The sequence below is a fragment of the Natator depressus genome, chromosome 3 (genome assembly GCF_965152275.1).
Source record: "Natator depressus isolate rNatDep1 chromosome 3, rNatDep2.hap1, whole genome shotgun sequence".
In the NCBI taxonomy this organism is placed as follows: domain Eukaryota; kingdom Metazoa; phylum Chordata; order Testudines; family Cheloniidae; genus Natator; species Natator depressus.
Window position 1 is genome coordinate 48,136,608 of NC_134236.1, and position 19,784 is coordinate 48,156,391.

Sequence of the window (19,784 nt, forward strand, 5' to 3'; positions counted from 1 at the left end):
GGCCAAGACTGCACATTGTGCCACATTGCTGTAATCCTGTGACCAGAAAGATGCCTAGAAGCAATGCCCTAAATAGCCAAATGCTGCTACAAGTTGGCCAGATCTTGGAGTGCTGCTAAGACCACGTGCTGTGCCTATGTTCCTCTAGCAATGAGGTTGCAAGTAAGTCAGTGCCAAAGACAGGAGCTGCACTTGTCCTCCTTTCTCTCCCCTTTTGTGTGCATCTGTCTTGTTTTGTCTTCAGAAAATCAGGATGGGACTTTAGCAACAACAGCAATGACTGCTCCAGCCCATCTCAACTAACTTCTTCCCTTTCCTCCACTAGGACAGTTATTACCGTCTTTAACACTGTCTGAAAGACTCTCAAACAGGGGTGGAGGTGTTTCATGTGCCTTATGAACATTCTCTACAGCTAAGGGAAGAGGGAACAAGGGGCACTGCTAAAATAAAAGCCTTATTCAACATTTCACATTTACAACTGTTTTTCTATCCCTTCTGGATCTTTAATTAAGGGCTTAAAGGTATTTAAGGGCATGTTTGCCATGGTACTAAGCAGGGTGAGGTCTCTGTATACCAAACCCTGCACCTTGTTTGAAACCTTTTAATGCTGGACAGTGGCAGGGTCAAGTTAACACTTTTGACTCTTTGGGCCCATTCATTCCATCAAAATTAATACAATGGTCCCTGCTTCTTGTGTATGCAGAGCCATGGTGTTTTCAGTATGTTGATGATATGAACTCCAGTTCTCTATCTCCTCCAACCCAGCCACTCCTCTTTAACGCCTTATCCAGAGGGGCAGAGATGGGAGCTGGCTGGCTCAATCCAGATAAAACTGCAGTGAGTTACGTAGGAGGAGGGAGACGTCCTGCAGATGTGGCATGAATGATACCGGCACTTCTAACTGAGGGAGCAGGCCTATCATTTGTTACTAGCTTTCTCCATCTGAGGACATTGTTGGAAATATTCATCTCACCTGGAGATTCTAATTTCTGTTTATAATTGCAGACCTGACCATCATAATCATGAATTTCTCTCTTCAAGTTTAGATTTACATGTTAAATCGACCCAGAAATAGAAAATGATTAAAAAAAAGATCAGCAGCTCAATAATTACATAGGGTATCTTGCCAGCAGCTCGCGATGCCAGTGTTCCAGGACCTGCGCTGGCAGCTTGTTGGTTTACAAGATAAATGTAAAGTGTTGATATTAATCTGTAGGGCCCTAAATGGCTCGGGAGCAGCCTATTCTAGAGACTGCTTCTCACCCCATGCCTGGCTGCTGCGCTGCAGATGTAATCCACAGAGGCTCAGGAGCTGGAGCCCCCTCAGTATAAACGATAGGGAGCTGCCTGGAGAGCATTCTCCAAAAAGGGCCCATAGTATGTAATGAACTCCCTCCTTTGGTCCAAGATAGCCAGAATCTGCTGACCTTCGTGGTATGTTACAAAGTCTGCCACATTTCACAGGCTTTGTGGAAGGTAGGAAGGGACTTGACAAAGGCTGGTATTTGTGCATAGAACAAGGTTTGGTTTGTGTCTGAATAATTTCTGATAGTTGTTTTCAGGTTTGGGGTGAGGGGAAGCCGCTATCTTTATTTCTTATGTGATTGTACTGTTAATGACGTCAAAGGTGCCTCATCTCCAAGATAGATATTTTACTCTGGGTATAAAATATAAAACATGTCTGGAAGTTTTTTTTTTTTTGAAACCAGAAGCTTTTTTCACTCCACTTAAAGATCACACAATCCTAGTTTGTACTGCTGGCTTTTCCATTAAATTATGCATCTAACCATAGGACATTCACTTCCATCAAACAGAATTCATACACAATGGAAATTGGATGATGTCACCTCAGTGCTAATTAGTCTACTGGCAAATGGTAGATGCACCTAAAATAATAATCCTCTATTTCAAATTACTCTCTTTTGGTCAGCACCTTCCCACAATGGCTTGGACTCCTTCACAATGAACAAAGAGTGGCAACCTGTAACAGATATCTGTGTGTGCCTATTGGAGTATTGCTAGTAACTGCAAGGGGTGCAGTTGCTCAGCCTCTGTCAACATCCAAGTTCTTTCTAATTGCTTCGGGGTTTCACTCCAGAACAGGAGGAACATTCGTGGCCAATTCTAGGCTGAGGATTTTTCAGTCCTAGCCCAGACTAATAATAATAATTTATTTGGGAATGCAAAAGAGTCCCACCTATGAACTGTGTGGAGTCACTTAAGGAACCTGTTTTTACCATGGGTTTTATAATAGTCCATAGTTATCATATGATGAATGTGATGATAAAGACTCACAATTAAAGAAATGTAAATTAAAATGGCTGCATCATGTGTCCAAATCAGCTAACCACACTCTTTTTTGGTACTGTTGATTAAAAAGGTTAGCAGCCAATGTATACTAACCAAACCCACTCAAAGCACTCAAGAGAATATGGAGAGAATTCTCACTTCCACTGCATGGGTGAAGGGAAGACTTTGTGTTCCTTTTCCTCCTAGGTTACTCACAGTAAAGGGCAGCATTCTGCCCTCCAAATCTGAACACTGTAACAAAATTGGAAGTCACTAGATGGCACCATTAAAGATAAGGTTATAAATTCTGCTTTATCTGAATGTTGAGCAGTTAACACTTAAAATAAATGCTTACTGTCCGCTGTGGTGCAGGGTTTGGGGTTTTGTTTTTTTGATTCTGAGAATTGTCCAGTAAAGCTTGTTCCCTGGCCAAGCCCTCTCATATTAACTTTCTCAGCAGCTGCCTACAGCGCAAGCAAAACGCTGCTTTACATAGGGTAGCATCAAGAAGTTTGCTAGAATTCTGATGTCCAAAGTGAAATTGGCAAAAACGAATCTGAGGAGTAGAAAAGTTCCAGCAACATTCACCGCTTGTTTTCAAGGGACCCTGAAATGCAAAAAATGAGGAGGAACAATAATGTTACGTGTTGATATGGATTGAAGAGAGAGGTTTATATATGTATATGTATGTATAAGTGTGTGTCTATGTACACACACGCACATGCATGCACGGCCGGCTCTAGGTTTTTTGCTGCCCCAAGCTCCGAAAGCGCAACTGCCCAAGCAAAAAAAAAAAAAAGGGGGGGGGGTGGCTGGAACGCCGCCCCTGGCATTGTGCCGCTCCAAGCACATGCTTGCTTTGCTGGTGCCTAGAGCTGATCCTGCATGTCAGCTGAGGGCACACCTCTGTCGCTGATCTGCTGCAATTATGAATACACAGCAAGGGCACATTACTTTAGATTTGAATATGTCCCCTCTATATTTGCATGCTGTAAACTCTGCAGTGGAGTACAAGGTGCAAGTGAACCCCTAGAATTATGTGTGTCAGAGTTAAAGTTGTTGGCTAAAGACTGTATGTTTAATAATTCCAGAAATGATAATGTGTGGGGCAAACTTACCAAAAGTCCATGAAAAGCTGATAAATTAGAGAGCTGAGCCGCATCCTCTGTCATATCACCCCTTGATCATCGCCATTTCTATGCCACTACTTTTGTTCTAACCTGTCCTTTCAGACCCTTCCTCTATTCCCATCCAACAGACTCTCCATCCCTCATTCCTCAAATCCAAACACCTTTTATTCCATTTCTCCCTCCCCCGCAGCACCAGTTGAGTGGTAGGTGGCGTGGGGTGAGACTCTGCATCTGTCATCAAGGATCTCAGGTGTGGGATAAGCACATTGGCAAGTACCATCTCCTCATTCTACCCCCATGAATCCTTTTGAGTTTTCTCCCCTCTTTTCAGCAAAGGGGATTAGACATGGGGATCTTCCCTTTCTTCTTGAAGCAGGGACCACCACACCTGTGTATCCCCCCTTCCTGTCTGAAAGCCCAGGTAGTGGTCCATCTAAGATAAGGACTTTTCTCTCCCCCTCGCCGTTCCCCACCCCTGGCTTGTGTGGGAAGGGCCGAAGGATCGGGGTTTTCAGTTAGGCAGCTGAAATGTCATCACTGATCTTTATGCAGAACACTGATGGATGTTCCCACTCAGCACCAGTCTGAGTATGGTGGCAGGGACGAAACCATCTGATAAATGACCAGCATCCCAGACCAGTCCCTCCTCCTGCCTGCTGCAGTAATTACTAAGCAGCTTGAAAGCTTTCTTTTAGCTTGAGAAGCTAAACAGATTCAAGCTTCTTAAGTAAAAGTTCTGCAAAGCTCATTGCCCTGGGTGGAGGAGGGACACAGGTTTCCTTTGATGTTCAGCTGCTAGCACTTTGCAGGTGGCTGAACTTCAAAGGAGAACGCTGGCTTCTTCCTCCAACCTGGCCCATCAGCACTTTGTACTTAGCTGGCCTGCTTTAATGTTTCCATTTTACTCAGACTGCTAAATTGGAAGCCATAAACTCCTGATGATGCCTTGCTGCCTGCAGAGCTCTGCTGGGGCAGGTGACAATGCCTTGGGAGCAGGAAGAATCTGGTCTCAGCTTTCTCATTGACCTCCTCTGGTCTCAATAAATCACATAAACTTAATTTCGCCAGCTGTGAAAGGTGAATGACGGTATTTCCCTGTCTCACAGGAGTATTGTGAGGCTTAATTCATTTAAATTCATCATGTGTGAAACATTTTTGAGATCATGGCAGCTAAACAAGTGCAACATCATTAACAATAAATAAATGTTCCAACTACTAGTTGGTATAATTGATGTGAGCTCCACAAACCAAAACATGCAGGGTATACTTACGGGACTTGGCAGCTGGTAATAAAGGATACTCAAGAAGGTGTGTGCAGCATTAAAGTGGATAAATTAAGCACTCAAAGGTCAGGAAACTCCAGAAATTAAGATGACCACTCATCCTTAACTCTGCCTCATTCAGAGCAGTATCTTGAACCTGGGTCTTCCACCACCCAGATAAGTGTGCAATCACCAACTTATACAACCAATGTCGCTCGTGTTCTCTCCCAGTAGTTCCAGCAGAGGGACGATTTCTCTTTCTTTATATAGTTATTCATGAAACAATGCAACAGGTCTCATTTTCATTCCACGTTAGAATGAAAACAAATTTGGAAATCCTGAAATCTTTTGCAAAACAGAAGTCTTGTTTTCCCGCCCGCCCTACAGTGTAACTTCCTTTACTAATATCTGAAAAGAGTACAGTATATCTTTGTAAACATGCATTACTTGTCCCAAAAATACATTATAAAAGAAACACCATTTTTCATAGTTTTTCAACCACCAAAACTTCACCCTTTTCACACATTATAGACACTGATACCTTTTAAATAATATATTGTGGGTTTTTTTAAAAGTGCACTAGGTCCTCTTGTGGGGGGAAAAAACAACTACTCCTTTGTTTCTAAACCATTTGAAAGCTCTGGACAGAGATGAGACCTCTTGAACCCTACAACTGCTTGCCAAGTGTGCCCAATGTGGAGCGAAAATGTATTTACTTCTCTGAAACCTTCTAATACTGTCTTATTCTTCCTCTGACTAAAACCTAAACTAACTTACTTATCAGCTGAGACACACAATCAGTTGCATGGTAAAGTGGAAGGGCACATAGGCACAATTTCTGGAATAAATTCAATTTTGGTAGTATATTACATATCGAATAATCTGACAAACAATATATAATCTAAAGAGGAAATATTGTAATGTATATACTAAGGGACAGAGTTAAGGTAAGAGGCCAAAATTTCCTGACTTCTGAGTCTCTGATTTTGTTAATTCTAACTGAATTAAAGGAACAAAAACCATTCCAGCTTGTGTTTTATAGTGGCTCCATTATATCCTTCACTCCCAACCGCCACCATTCAGAGTACATCTTATAAATTTATCTCAGGAGCAGAAAGACATCTTTATCTGTCTGCCTTAGGTACTTATATGGCCCTCATTGCTATCTCAGTACCAGAACACCTTACAGTCTTGAATGTATTTATCCTCACAACATGCCTGTGTGGTAGGGAAATTCTGTTATCCCCATTTTCCAGTTGGAGAACTGTGATAGAGAGACCATGTGGTGTAGTATTGCACTCAAGGGGGGTGCGATTTCTAAAGCATGCTAACATGTCAGTGCATTAAGTGGCCTGTGGAAACTCTGCTGGTGCTGTTTGAAAAAATGCTATGTTAAAGAGCACAAGAGAGCCTTTGGTGTGTACCATCAGGAGCTACACAGACCAGTTAATACACAACGTATTAGTGCATTTTAGAAACCACACGACCATAGGGTGTGTAGATAAGCCCTAAGTGACATGCCCATGGTCGCACATGATGTCTGTGGCAGCACAGAGACTTGAGCATGGGTCTCCCATGGCCTAGGCTGGCACCCAAGTATTAGACCATGCTTCCTCTCAGTGATGTATTAAATTACAATATTCAGTGCAGACAGAGCGTTTGAATACCTGGATAACAGCTTTTAGATAATAGCATCGTGTACTGATTAAAAATTAACACACATGTAACAAAGGAGTGTGACATAGCACTTCACACACCAATGTAACATACTACTATGAAGCAAAAGCCTGTTTAAAATGTATGAACAGAATGAATCTAAAAGCAATGGACTAATTTCTGCCATCAGATGCATGTATATATCTCCCATTATAATCAATGAGCCCTGCACTTGAGTATCTGCAGGTATAATGTGACTTAAAGTAATTTTAAAACTATATTTGTATGTACAGTCTTTTTCTATTTTGATTCTCTTTCCAGATGAGGTCTACCCCAAAATGTACCACATGTGTTTTTTTCTGGTGACATACATGGCACCATTGTGTCTTATGGTGTTGGCCTATTTACAAATATTTCGAAAACTATGGTGCCGCCAGGTAAGTCATTGATTTATATTGGCTTACTATGTTTTTCTATTTGAATGGACAACGTTTTTCTCCAGAAACTCCATAATGCCACACAGGACCTGATCAATACAACCTTTTGTACCCAACAAACTTCAGTAGCAGTTTTGGGTGTGAAATTATAGTCTGCATCCTAGTCTCCTATTTCAGAAACAATGGCAGCCAAGCAGAATGAAAAACAATTTGTGCTCAAGTCTAGGGCAGCCATCTAGGAGATGGAGGATTTCGGGGACAGAGGAAGCAAAAAGATCAATTAAGGGAAGAAGATGGATCCCCAGTTGTCCTGATTAAAGGTTCCTATTGAGAGAGAATAACTGAGCTCCGAAGTTGATTTTACACAGATATTTTATATCTCCCTGGAGCTGCAGAGGTGTATGAAAGTTGACATTTTTTTTTCATTTTGTTACAAAAATTTCAGCTCAGTTTTGAGTTTTTAACAGCTCGTGTATTTGTTGCTGAAATATGTGCCACCATTTCCCAGCAATAATGGGCCCAGTCTGAGAAAAGGTTACCTTACAAATCTAAAGTTCTGTTTGGAAATGTGGCCATTTTCTCAAATTTTGCACTGCAGTGATAGGAAAACAAAATAACAGCAACAAAATCACCTGAGATGGGTCATAGACTATCAGAGTTGGAAAGGACCTCAGGAGGTCATCTAGTCCAATCCCCCTGCTCAAAGCAGAACCAATCCCCAATATTTGTCCCAGATCCCTAAATCGCCCCCTCAAAGATTGAACTCACAACCCTGGGATTAGCAGGCCAATGCTCAAACTACTGAGCTTTCCCTCCCCACTAAAAATTTTTTGCCCCAGATCCCTAAATGTTTCTGAAAATGTTCACACCATTATTCAGTGCTGGGTCATCATCAGAGACTGCTGTAACATTAAGTATATGGCAGAATGTGGGTAAAACAGAGCTGGGGATATAGAATTCTCCTCCCGAGGAGTTCAGTCACAAATTTAATGAATGCAATGTAATGTAAATACCTTGCAATGCTGGTTACAAAAGTGCCATGCGAACACCTGTTCTCACTGTCAGGTGAAATTGTAAATAGGAAGTGGGCAGCAATATATCCTGTAAATGTAAACAAACTTGTTTGTCAGAGCGATTGGCTGTGTTGTAATTAAAATCAATATATTTGAAAATGTAGAAAAACATCCAAAAATATTTAATAAATTTCAATTGGTATTCTAAACAGTGCAATTAAAGCTGCAATTAATTACAATTAATTTTTTTGAGTTAACCACGTGAGTTAACTGCAATTAATCAACAGTCCTATTCTGAATCTTTGGTAATAACCCCAAGAAAGGAATCATGCTGTTTATCAGAATGCCATCTAAATATTCTGACTGCTGCAATGTACCAATGATCTTGCTGGACATACATGATGATGAAATCCAAAGTACTAACAGCCAAGGCATTCCCAGGTCTTGACAGAAAACTTCTTGAAGCAGTTTGTTTTAAAATGAGGGCTGTTTCTAAAGTGAATCTTCAGGTGGTTAAAAGCCTCCATGACTCACTCACAAGACATCCCTATTGTGTTTTACTCTCTGTCTGCTCTCCAAAGTTATTGATCATGTCTTTGCTTTGCAAAGTCTTTGCAAACATGGTTTTATCATCTCAGAATTAGGAGCTTTATGGAAGACAAAGGGCAACAGCATCAGAGGCCTGGCTTTTAGAGTAACCTATGTTGTTTACTAATAGGCAGGGATCCCTCCTGTTCACAAAGATTTTGTTCCTTTGTGAATCATGGAGAAGAGAGAAAGCAAGAGCTGAACAATCTCCTTAGGACTGAATGGCTTTATGCTGGACATGCTGACACACATTCAATAATTAAGAGAGTCACATCTATGTGCTTAAATGTATTGGGCCCATTGTGGTTTTGTTTTCAAAATTTTTCCGAGTTTTAAAAACAAGATTATGATGCTTGGCTTTCCAGCTTGATACACGTGGGGGTGAAAACAGCAGTTTTACAACTTCTAGCGCCAGTTCTAACCATTCTAAACGCTGATGTAAAACATCTGAGGATTTTAGAGAGCTTATTTGTGTTCTACAAATCGTCTCAGCTAAATGTGTCCGTATAATTCATTTGATAGTAATAATTGGTAAAAGTGTGTGTTGTGCTGGTATGTATGTGATTAAAATATGCATCAGTAGTACATATGTAAGCCAAGCTTTATTCTCTTCAGGCCATAGTACTTTAGCAGCCTGACTGTGAGTATGTATTAAAAATTTTTTTTGCCTGCAACATCTTATGTATTATTTGCTTATTGGCTTAAGGAGGCAAATTCTTGCAATTCTTATAATGCCTCCAAAATGGAGATAGAACAGGAACAGGTTTCTTTAGATAAGTTCTCAGCAGTAACTCCTACAACACTGGGCAGCTTTATAGGATGTACAAGGAGATCATCATTGTACCACAATCTGTATCTATGATCCGCTCTTGCTATTTGAAGCATTTGAAAAGCAGATTGGTCATCTCTAACCACAGACTCATCAATCATGTCTCATGTTTCATTAGAAATAAGCCATACAAAGTCTTGAGGCAAGATTCCATTTCTTTGTACCCAAATTGGATGCAAATATCAATAAAGCTTGTCAGAAAAATTTTGTTGAAATGAAATTCTAACAAAATCAAGAGGAGAGGAAATTGCCAGCATATTTGGGAGGGGGTTGTTTCCTGATCAGTTCATGCTACTAATATGATAACTCAGAAAACAAGATAAGATCGAAATAGAAGGAAAAGCTTCAGTTTTGGAATTAGAAGAACAGAACATCAAAATACTTCCCAGAGCCCAAATTCAGGTTTTTGTGTAGCACCTCTCTGTGTAGTTTCTCAGCAGTGAGATGGAAAAGACCCAATACCATAAATCAGAGTCAATTCTGCCATTAGAGTAGGATAAATCCCCGAGAATAGGACATACTGATTTCAGATACTAAATTGACAAGACTATGGATCTTGGCCAAAAGACGCTGAATCCTCAGTGGTGTGATGTCAGAGTTCAGATTTTATTTCTTGTGTTTATAAAAACACCTGCAATATACTAAATGTTATCCTGTGTCCCACAGTTCCCTACAACCCAACTTCACTGATTTCCTGTTTGTCATTATGGATCTTCACTGGAAGGTTACAGCAAACTTGAATCAAGTTTTAAAAAAAAATCCTAAATTAAGAGCTTGTCTACACAGGGAAATTTTTCCAGAGTAAGGTCGGGTGCCAATTTGAAGCATGACAGCTATTCCTCAATAACTCCCCCCATGGATTTATTAGAAGTGGATTAAACTGAACTGTAAAAAAAGGCTCTCTGATTCCAGAATAAGTATGTACATACAGGGAGCTATTCTTAAATAATTATTGCAGAATAATGATGCTGGGCACTTTCCCTGTGTAGAAAAAAATGTGTATAACGAAGGACTGGATCTTGCAAGCTCTTAAACATGTGCATAACTTTATTCATGTCACTAGTCCTGTTGAAGCCAATGGCACTGCTCACAAGTAAAGCCATGCATATGCATAACAGTTTGCAGAACCAGGGCCTAATATTGCCCTCATGTTATAAACGCTCACAGTTCTCAGAAAAAGTAGACCTTTTCACGTGTAGCCTTTCATACTTGTTCTCGCCCCTGAAGTATTTTGGGGAAGTTGAAGCAAAATCCTTTTATGTGTTTGAATTATGGGAGGGTGGGGGGAAAAAAGTCTTTTGGTACATGACAGATTAACTAGTTGGGGGAAATAAACCCAGAAACTCCCTTGCTGAACTTTACAGAATTAGTTGAAACTTTTCAAGTGACCAGTGCTTTAAACAGATTTAAAATGGAGATATAAACAGTGGGAAAATATTGAAGATAGAAACAGTTGTTCCTGCACAGTTTGACGTTTTCATTATATCTGTGCTCATGAGATTCTCTGTGAGTAAAGTTCACCTGTAGTTCCGAGGGCCAGCATAAAACCTCTTGGGAGGGGCAGTGAAGGAGATGGGGAGAAAATAGTCCCTGCTTTAGAGATAAATATAAAAACACCTGCTTTTCAGCCTGGCCTCAGACAGTCCTCTTGTGTGCTGTCCCACAGCATGTATACTTACTGAAAAGAAAACCAAAGCCTGTCTCCTGCAAACAGGGGAGTCAAAGTTTTTAGTCATGGGGGGATCAGAGAGGGAGAATGTGAGGGGCGGGAGGCTATAAAGTAAAGAGCGAGAAGTATGGAAGCAGGTGTTGGAAAGGACACTATGGGGAAGCAGAGAGGAAGAATGGGAGAGGGCCTGAGCAGCTGGAAGCTGGAAAGTAGCCATGCTTTGTGTGTGTTTTTCAGGTTGAATTTTCAACCCAGAAGGATGACACACAAATAGGGAGTGGGGACTAGCTTTGCCTTAGGTCTCAGAAAGGGGAAGACCGACACAAACAAGGATTTTTTAATCTCATGCTCAGCCCAGTTTTATGATTTTTAGAGTCAACCTCATGGATATGTAATGCTTTTGGTGCAATTCTTCTTCTAGGTAGGGACCAGCACCTCCTCCACAGGAGACATTAACAAATGCTGAGGAGTTCTGGTGCCCTGCTGCAGGAAATTAAAGCAATGAGACATGTGGGCTGCCTGGGCTGAAGGAGAACTGGGGAAATAGCAAACGTGAGTGCTAGGCAGCAGTGGGGAATTGACCCCGTGTTCTGTGACAGAGGCCCTGACCGGTGTAGCCGTGTCTCTGCAAGAGCACAGGCTTCCTTTGCAGTTAGTCAGCTGCTTACCCAGAACGTAGATGTCCAAGCTCATCCTGGCACAGCACCCGCTCCTGAGGGATTCAGTGAGTCCATGTCTGCACTGGTGTTGGGACCACAGACCCCTGGCTAGCTGCTCTGACTAAGGAAATGCAATCTTTTCCAACCACAGGAAGTGAGAGAGCAGAGCTCTCCCATTCAATCTCCAGGGGGTGTCTGTGCATGACGAGGTGCCCAACAAATGCACTTTCAGTTAGTCCCACTGAGGCATCAGTCAGAAAGCTGAGGAGGCAAAAATGAGCATCTCTTGCCCCACAGGTCACCTTTATACTAATTGAGAAGACTTTAACCTGGTGCCCCTTTCCTTTATTCTGTAACCCTGTCTTAGCTAAAATGTCCTTTTTTCTCCATACTGTCTGGGTTTTCTACCACTGGTCTTCCTTCCTCCATGAGCAGCTTCTCCAACAGCAGGCTCTCTGTGCTTACCAATCTCCAGAGAGCAAAGTGAGCCAGCACCTACCCATTTAGACATGTCGTTGGATAGCCTAACTAGTCATACATCCTGTTATGATTCCCTCTCTCCGCCCAACAGACACACACCATTTGCAAATCTCTGTTAGGAATACCCTGGGCAACGACCACAATGCAGAAAAAATAAGTTCACTCCCCCCAATAAATAGGGAAAGCACAGCTGCCTTATGGACCCTTAGGACACATATTTGAAAATGCAATGAGCATATAAAGCCGTGGATGCACACAGTTATGTGCATAGTTCTATTCTTACTAAGTCATGGCTGGGATTGTCTGCATAATACCTTTGAAACCCTGTTTCTCTTAAATGAACAGCAGTGTTGGATTAAAGTGTTTGACAAGATACTAAACTGTACTGTGTTATCATGGAGCTTCATTTCAGCCTGTCTATCTTTTTTTGTATTAACTCCCTACGATGCTTCTTTTTACGTGGTGATGAATTTCCCTTAGAGAAACAGCATTAACGAAGATTCCATTTACTGTTTACTCTTTTAGATCCCAGGAACTTCATCAGTAGTTCAAAGAAAATGGAAGCCTCTGCCCTCCTTAGCACAGCCCCGGAAACTGGGACAATCAACCAAGTCAAGGATTAGTGGGGTAGCAGCTGAAATAAAACAGATTCGAGCCAGGAGGAAAACAGCACGTATGCTAATGGTGGTTCTCTTGGTTTTTGCACTTTGCTATCTACCAATTAGTATCCTCAATGTCTTAAAAAGGTAAAGTTTGTTCACAAGCAGTAAAGAGTTTGGGGGAAGTTTTCTGTCTAAAAGCATTTCTCTATGATGTGGTTTGCTATATTCTTTTTTTTTAGTTTTGAAATAGATACCCACATATTTTACAATAAAGAAACTGAAGCTCAGAGAGCAGCTGTAAGCAAATTGTTAGCTAAACAATTATAAGGGCAGAAATTTGGGGTCAGATTGTAAAACCCGTATTCACGTTGGCGGTCACTTACTCATGCAAGAAATCTCATTGACCTACACATTCAAACTTATTTTTGCGTGAATGGACTCCAGGAGCATAGTATCTGATGGAGAACACTGGGTAGGGTAGTATTCAGTGGGACTGCCCTGGTGTATGGCTTGACTCCATGTGAGCATGTGTAGCAGAATTAAGCCCAAAAGATTTTGTTCTGGTGTTTCACATATTAAAATTAATAACTGATCTGTATATAACTATGCAGAAATTTACCAAAATCAGGGAAGCAAGCAAGCTTTTATTGTTTAACGAAAGCAAAAATATAAAGTGTTCCAATTCTTCGAAGCTCGGAATATGCTCCCAGAATATAATAAAAGTCAAAGGAGAATTTTTATGAAGACTTATTATATTGATATCAGAGTAATCAATGAATCAGTAAATAATAGGCAAATCAATGAATTATATGTGTGGCTATTTTTGCCAAACACACACACACACACACACACACACACACTCTCTCTCTCTCTCTCTCTCTGACAAACTGGGGAGAAATTACACTGTCTGACCTCCAATGACATTTATAGCCGCGAAGGTGATGAGCATAGTGTCACTGTCTTGGCACGATTACATTAAGTAAAATGTAACAAAAAGAACTAGTTGTATTGCCCTGACGAAAGATAGACATACAAGGTGGATATCTTTTATGGGACCAACCTCTGTTGGTGAGAGGGACAAGTTTTCGATCTTACACAGAACTCTTCTTCAGCTCTGTGGAAGCTCAAAAGTTTGTCTCTCTCACCAAAAGAAGTTGATCCAATAACAGATATTACCTCACCCATCTTGTCTCTCTAATATCCTGAGATCAACACAGCTACAACACTGCCTACCTGAAAGTCCTCTGGCAAATGTCAGATGGATGGGTGCCACTTCTCTATTTTCTGTGTATTCATATTGTCAAACTGGAGGGAAGCTTGTAATCAGAGAGTTAACATGAACATTTCTGCTATAATCCATAGTGATTAAATGCAGCAGCCTCCTGCACAAGGACATGAGGGGATGCTGCTGGAGCCACTGCAGTCCAGCTATTTTGGGCCAGCAGAGAATCCACAGGCAGCCAGTCAGTGCCACCCTAACTCTACAGCAGCCTCGTTGCACTAGGAGCTGGGCCCAGAATTGAGAGGCTGGATCCAGAATTGGGAGATTGTCATATTGGCTTAAAGATACCTTTCCCCCCCTTGCCTTGGGTGGTATAAATTGCCCTTTTGTTATCTAGCTGGATGCCATGTGTGCATTGAAGACAAAACTGCTTGTGGCTTCTGCGCTGTGCAAAACCATCATGGAAGCTGGTTGTTGGGTGGGAAGAGGTTTTGTATTTTCTTGGGAAAGCTGGATGTGTTGGGCTTTATGTGATACCACAGATAGAATAAAAGTACAGCATTTATATTCAGTCTTATGCGCTGTCTTTCAGACTGGCTTTTTCCTCTTTATTTTGCAGGGTTTTGGGGATGTTTAACTATGCTGATGACAGAGAGACTGTCTATGCCTGGTTTACATTCTCGCACTGGTTAGTGTATGCCAACAGTGCAGTGAACCCTATCATTTATAACTTTCTCAGTGGTGAGTTTCCAGATGATCACTGTGTTACATATTGAAAATGTAGTTAAAGTGTAATGCATAGTAATCAATTAGGTTAAAGACTGACCTGAAAATTGAGCAGCAGCACAACTGAACCACTGGGATCTAGGTGCAGGTCCTGATAAGTCCCTCTATCCTCACGGTCTCCTACACTTGTTGAGTAGCACCTTGCCTTCTCAATATCCCCATTAATTTTATAGGGAGTGCTCATTTGAATCAGGGTGGGTCTAAATTTCAAGCTGAAGGTGTCATCCCAGCACTAGCTCTAATCGAACTAGCAAGCTAAAAATGGAGCATAGCCACAGCAGTGGGAGCAATGGGAAGGACTAGCCACTGCAAGTATGCACCCATCCAAGACTCTAGGCACACAGACAGGGTGGCTGTCCCCTCCTGCTGCTCATGCTATTTTTAGCACGCTAGCTTGATCAGAGCTAAGGCGACTATGTCTCCTCAAGCTGGAATTTACCCCACTAGCTTGAAGTGTAGATTTTGGGGTGCAATGATGAGGGATGGAGGCAGGGGCCTAGCCCTCCCACCTTTGGTGCCTGTTGGGTCTGGAAATTTGGCCCAGCTTCCCCCATATGACAGGAGGCAGACATGCCAAATTTGAATGGTGTTGCAACCCCATGCACTGCATTGCAATGCCACTCATTCAAATTTGGCCTGGCCAGCTCCCTGTCAGGATGGCAGGTCAGCGGAGCCAAATTTGAGCAGAGTTGTGACGCCATGCAGAGGGGAGAGCTAGAAGGTGGGTGTGGGGGAATACCATAGGACTAGGGGCATCAGGAGGGCAGGGGGGAGAGCGCTGGTCAGGGTACAGAGCAATGGGTAATGTGTGGGTTTGGAAGCAGCAGGAGAGTGGCGGGGAGAGCTTGGGGCTGGGTTCAGGACAGAGGAGGGTGCCTAAGGGTGGCAGAATCTGGCCCTGAGTAAGGGCTACAAGTATTGTGAGGACCTCATAATTAAGGGGGAAATTTTATGTTACTTTCAGTTAATCCTTTCCAGGCCTTAAATGGCAGGAATCCCCCTTGGGTGAGGGGGAGAAAGGAGGGGAGGTTGCTGAATCTCAGAAGATTCTCTACCTAGATGAAAGAAAAAGGACCTATGTGTTCTTACAGTTTTACTGCTGGGGATTTTTGAAGCTGTGGTGAAAGAGCTATTTTCTAAAGATAAATGAAGCAGTAGAAAAATATTACAAAATACAATTTTATATTTTAGTATCTATCTGCTTGTTAGTGTAACGATACTGTGCCTTTGTAAAAATAATATAATGTAGAAATAGTCTGAAAATATTCCTAACTGACATTTATTTACCATTTTCTCTTCTATTACCTTTGATCCTTCTCTATTATTTGTATGAGACTGTTTTCAGTAGAAATATAGTATGTAAAAAAAAAATCACCAAACATTTCTTCAGTCCTCTTACCATTTAGTTTGGTTTGTTGCAGGCTTGGTCACAGCTAGTGATGGATGAAGTTTAGAGGTGTGGTTCAGATAAGCTTTGGATAAACATTTGGATGCTCATCTGGGTATCCAAGGTTTGCAAAACTATCCAGGAAATCTAATGAGAATAGGATTTGCTGTTCTTATTATTTCCAGTCAATTCAGCGACATCTAGCAAACAATGGCCTGTTAACCGAGATTTCTGGCTACTGTTGTGACAATTGGGCCTACAGATTTACCCTAATTGTGAACTCAATTGTGAAAAGGGAATGGAAGTTCATAAACTGTCACAATAACCTATAAGAACAACTGTTAATGGGGAAAGGTGCAAATGGGAGACAGAGTGAATTAGTACAAAAGAAAAAGACCGACTGAAATAATTCAAGGATGGTGTTAAGATCATGTCTGGTAAACTAGAGAAGTGAGGGACTAGAAATCAGTGAGCCAAAATTGTTAGAGTGTAGGCCTAATTGGTGGACAGAATAATGAAGGGATGAGCAATTCCATCCATCACTCACTTGGGGTCCATAAAAGAAGAGACTTTGAGAGAAAGTCAATGCTGGCTGACCAAAAGCAGGGAATGTGAATGCTTGCTGACAAAAAAACAAGAGAAGGGGAAGGAGTGAGCTTCACCACCATGCTGCCACCCCCACCGTCTCTTGGGACCTAATGCTGAGGTGGACCAGGCCAGAGAGAGGGTCCCAAAGGACACCTCCACCAGCTTTGGCTAAATCTCAAACACCACCCGGGATGTGAGACTTTCTCCCCTCCCCGCACCCCAACTTGTCCTTTTCCTTCCCTACCTTATTTTTCTTTCCTATCTATTTCCTTATTCTTTCTGTCTAATAAGGGTCTGGCTTAGCCAGCCAAAACTGTCTTTTCTGCAACAATGCTGTAACTGTGACCAGAAAGGCGGCTAAAAGCAATGCCCTAAACAGCTCAATGCTGGTAAAAATTTGCCAGGCCTTGGAGTGGCTAATAAGACATGCTGTGCCTGCAGTGAGGTTGCAAGCAGTTTTCCAGCAGTGAGGGGGATGCGTGTGTGGTTTTGTCCTTTTAGGAAACAGAATCGGACTTTAACAACAGCAGCAATAGCTCTATCCCATCTCTAGTAACCTCTCTTTTTTTTTTTCCAGAAAGGATAATTAGTACCATCTCAAAAACAGTCAAACAGGCGTTTTCCTTCTAAAACTCATTACGGCCAAAAGGAAAGGAAATAAGGGATGCTGTAAAAATGAAAGCCTTACTTAAGACTTCACATTTCAAATTATTTAATTTGTTTCCCCCTGCATCTTTTAAATAAAAGATTAAAAACATTTTAAAGGTGTCTTTGCCCTGGCACTAAGGAGGCTGAGGTCTCTATATACCAAATGCCAAACCTTGTTTTAAACCTTTTAATGTTGGACAGTTTCAGGGTCAGGGGAAGACCTTATCTCTCAGGGTCATTTATTCAATCTAAATTAACACAACATCAGTTATTGGTTCAAGACTCAAAATTTGGATCTAGAGCCTTAGAACACTAAAATTCAGGGTATTTGGATGTGGGACACTCTTATTGCAACACATCTGTTTCTTCTCCCAGCTTAAACTTATTAACACAGAGGCAACATCAAAGAAAAAGGTGTACAAGAGTTAGCCAAACTTTTCTGAATGTGTTTGGTGTTTAATTTAAAGTTTTTACATGGAAGTCTGGGGGCTCTTATGCTATCCAAAAGGTTTCATACCAAGCATCTGTTCTGTTTCTCCAGGTGTTTACTTATATTGTACCATCTCTTTGGTACCTGAACACAAACATTCATTCATTTAGCCTGTTAGGAAAGTAAGTTTTAATATCCCCTTTTTACAGATGAGAAAACTGAGACACAGAGAGATTAAGGGTGCGATTCTGATCTCATTTTACATGGGTGTAAATCAAGTCACCATTGAAGCGACTGTGCAACTGGTGGGAGATGTGAATAATTTGTCCAAGGAAATCTGTGGCAGAATGGGGAATAGAACCTAGGACTCCTGACTTCCAGCCCTGTTCTTTAAATACACACCATCGTTCCTGTAATGAAATTCATTGTAGTAACAATTTCAATGTGTCCCCAATTATTTCAAAGGTCCTGAAAATGGAGAGAATAGGAGCTTCTTTAAATGATCACTGTAATATACAGAAGATCAGATATTTCTTTATCTTTTTAATACAGTTTCCTTTGTAAAATGTACAAGGTAAAACAGAAATTAGTTTTGTCCTCGCATTTCACATGTCAAGTAATAGCCCAATCATTTCAACCTACTCAAGTTCAATTATTTGTTTTCATAAAATGTGTTTTATTTACTCAGCAAACAAACTGGAACATTGCCTTAAGAGCCAGTCTAGTCTGCCATGTAAAAATTAATTTAGTATTCCTGCTACACCTACTATAAATCCTTATTAAAAGGTGGAATTTTGTTGCCTTTTCCTGAATCACTAAAACTGTTCTTGCCTGCTTTTGTCGTGTTAGAAGAGTACTTGATTATTTTGGATTCGCTTTGGCACTAGCTAACCATGTCTCTTCCATATGCTAGCTTTATTGAAACACCGTTTGTATAATAATGTTTTTGTGCATTCTTTTTTGATTGACAGGAAAATTTAGAGAAGAATTTAAAGCAGCTTTTTCTTGTTGCTGGCTTCGCATTCACCATCACCAGGATGAACGACTCACCAGAGGCCATGCAAGCACTGAAAGTCGGAAATCGTTGACCACCCAGATCAGTAATTTTGATAATGTTTCAAAACTTTCAGAACATGTTGTGCTGACCAACATGAGCACACTCCCAGCAAATGGTACTGGACCTATTCACAACTGGTAGTATACTTGTCCCTGTCTTTTGATGCCTTTGTAAATTAAAATTTGATCTTACATCCAACAGTCTTTTAACCAGTGACCACAAGATTGCAGGGCAAAGAGTGTAGGACTGTGAACTGACAGCAAGTAATATCATTTTACAAAATGTGTTTTATAAATTCACCCACAACTTTGTTTATAAACTTAGAGAGTTATAATTTCATATAATTTGCTTTGAAGCTGTATACATTATAATTTCAGGGGAGGGTAGTATGTTTAAATATTTTCATTGGATTTCTACTTGTTTTGATCTTGCAGTAAAGAGCAAGTATCTGGAGATGTATACAATATTTGACTTTAAGTCAGAATGTGTGTGTGAAATCAGCCAGTATTCAGCTTCGTGTTGATTCTCCGACTGTGCCACGATATAGCAGAAATTTTTTAGAACAGACATTCTCACCAAACTTGGATGCAAACCTTTTGCATTCCCTGAATGTCAATGAAAATTTCAGAGTATCTTTTCATAAACAGCTTTGAATCTGAGCTGTCTTAGTCATGTGGAGAAGTCATATGGTATTTTCTTCTCTTTCTCACATTGTCTGAGACTACCCTAGGTGCTGAGGAGGAGTGGCAGAGCCATTATCATTCAGTTTCTCAGAAAGAGGGTGCTTTTAGATGTGCCCTAATTCTCTCACACAGTGGGCTCTGCTATATATTTTGTTGTTTGTCTTATATCCCAATGTAACTTTGCAAGGGAAATCAGGTGTCTAGCTCTGTGGGATAAGGTTTAAGGAAGGCCTTTTGTCCACTCGTCTAAAAGTCCTACTGGTAGACATCACTGTTGTTCGTACTTGGACACTGCATTATAGATTTTACTTTAATGGAACTATCTAAGCCTCACATGATTAGGTTTTGTTCAGCAAAGGGACATTACAT

The 19,784-nt window shown here is 41.1% G+C and overlaps 1 protein-coding gene across 1 annotated transcript in view; it reads left to right on the top strand.

Annotated features, from left to right (window-relative positions):
* Window positions 1-19,784, top strand: part of HCRTR2 (hypocretin receptor 2) — a 66,135-nt gene that overhangs the window by 39,006 nt on the left and 7,345 nt on the right. Inside the window, exons 4-7 of the mRNA XM_074947852.1 lie at window positions 6,659-6,774; window positions 12,538-12,758; window positions 14,456-14,577; window positions 18,647-18,847. Of these exons, the coding sequence (XP_074803953.1) occupies window positions 6,659-6,774; window positions 12,538-12,758; window positions 14,456-14,577; window positions 18,647-18,847 (660 nt within the window). The remainder of the gene's footprint in view (window positions 1-6,658; window positions 6,775-12,537; window positions 12,759-14,455; window positions 14,578-18,646; window positions 18,848-19,784) is intronic.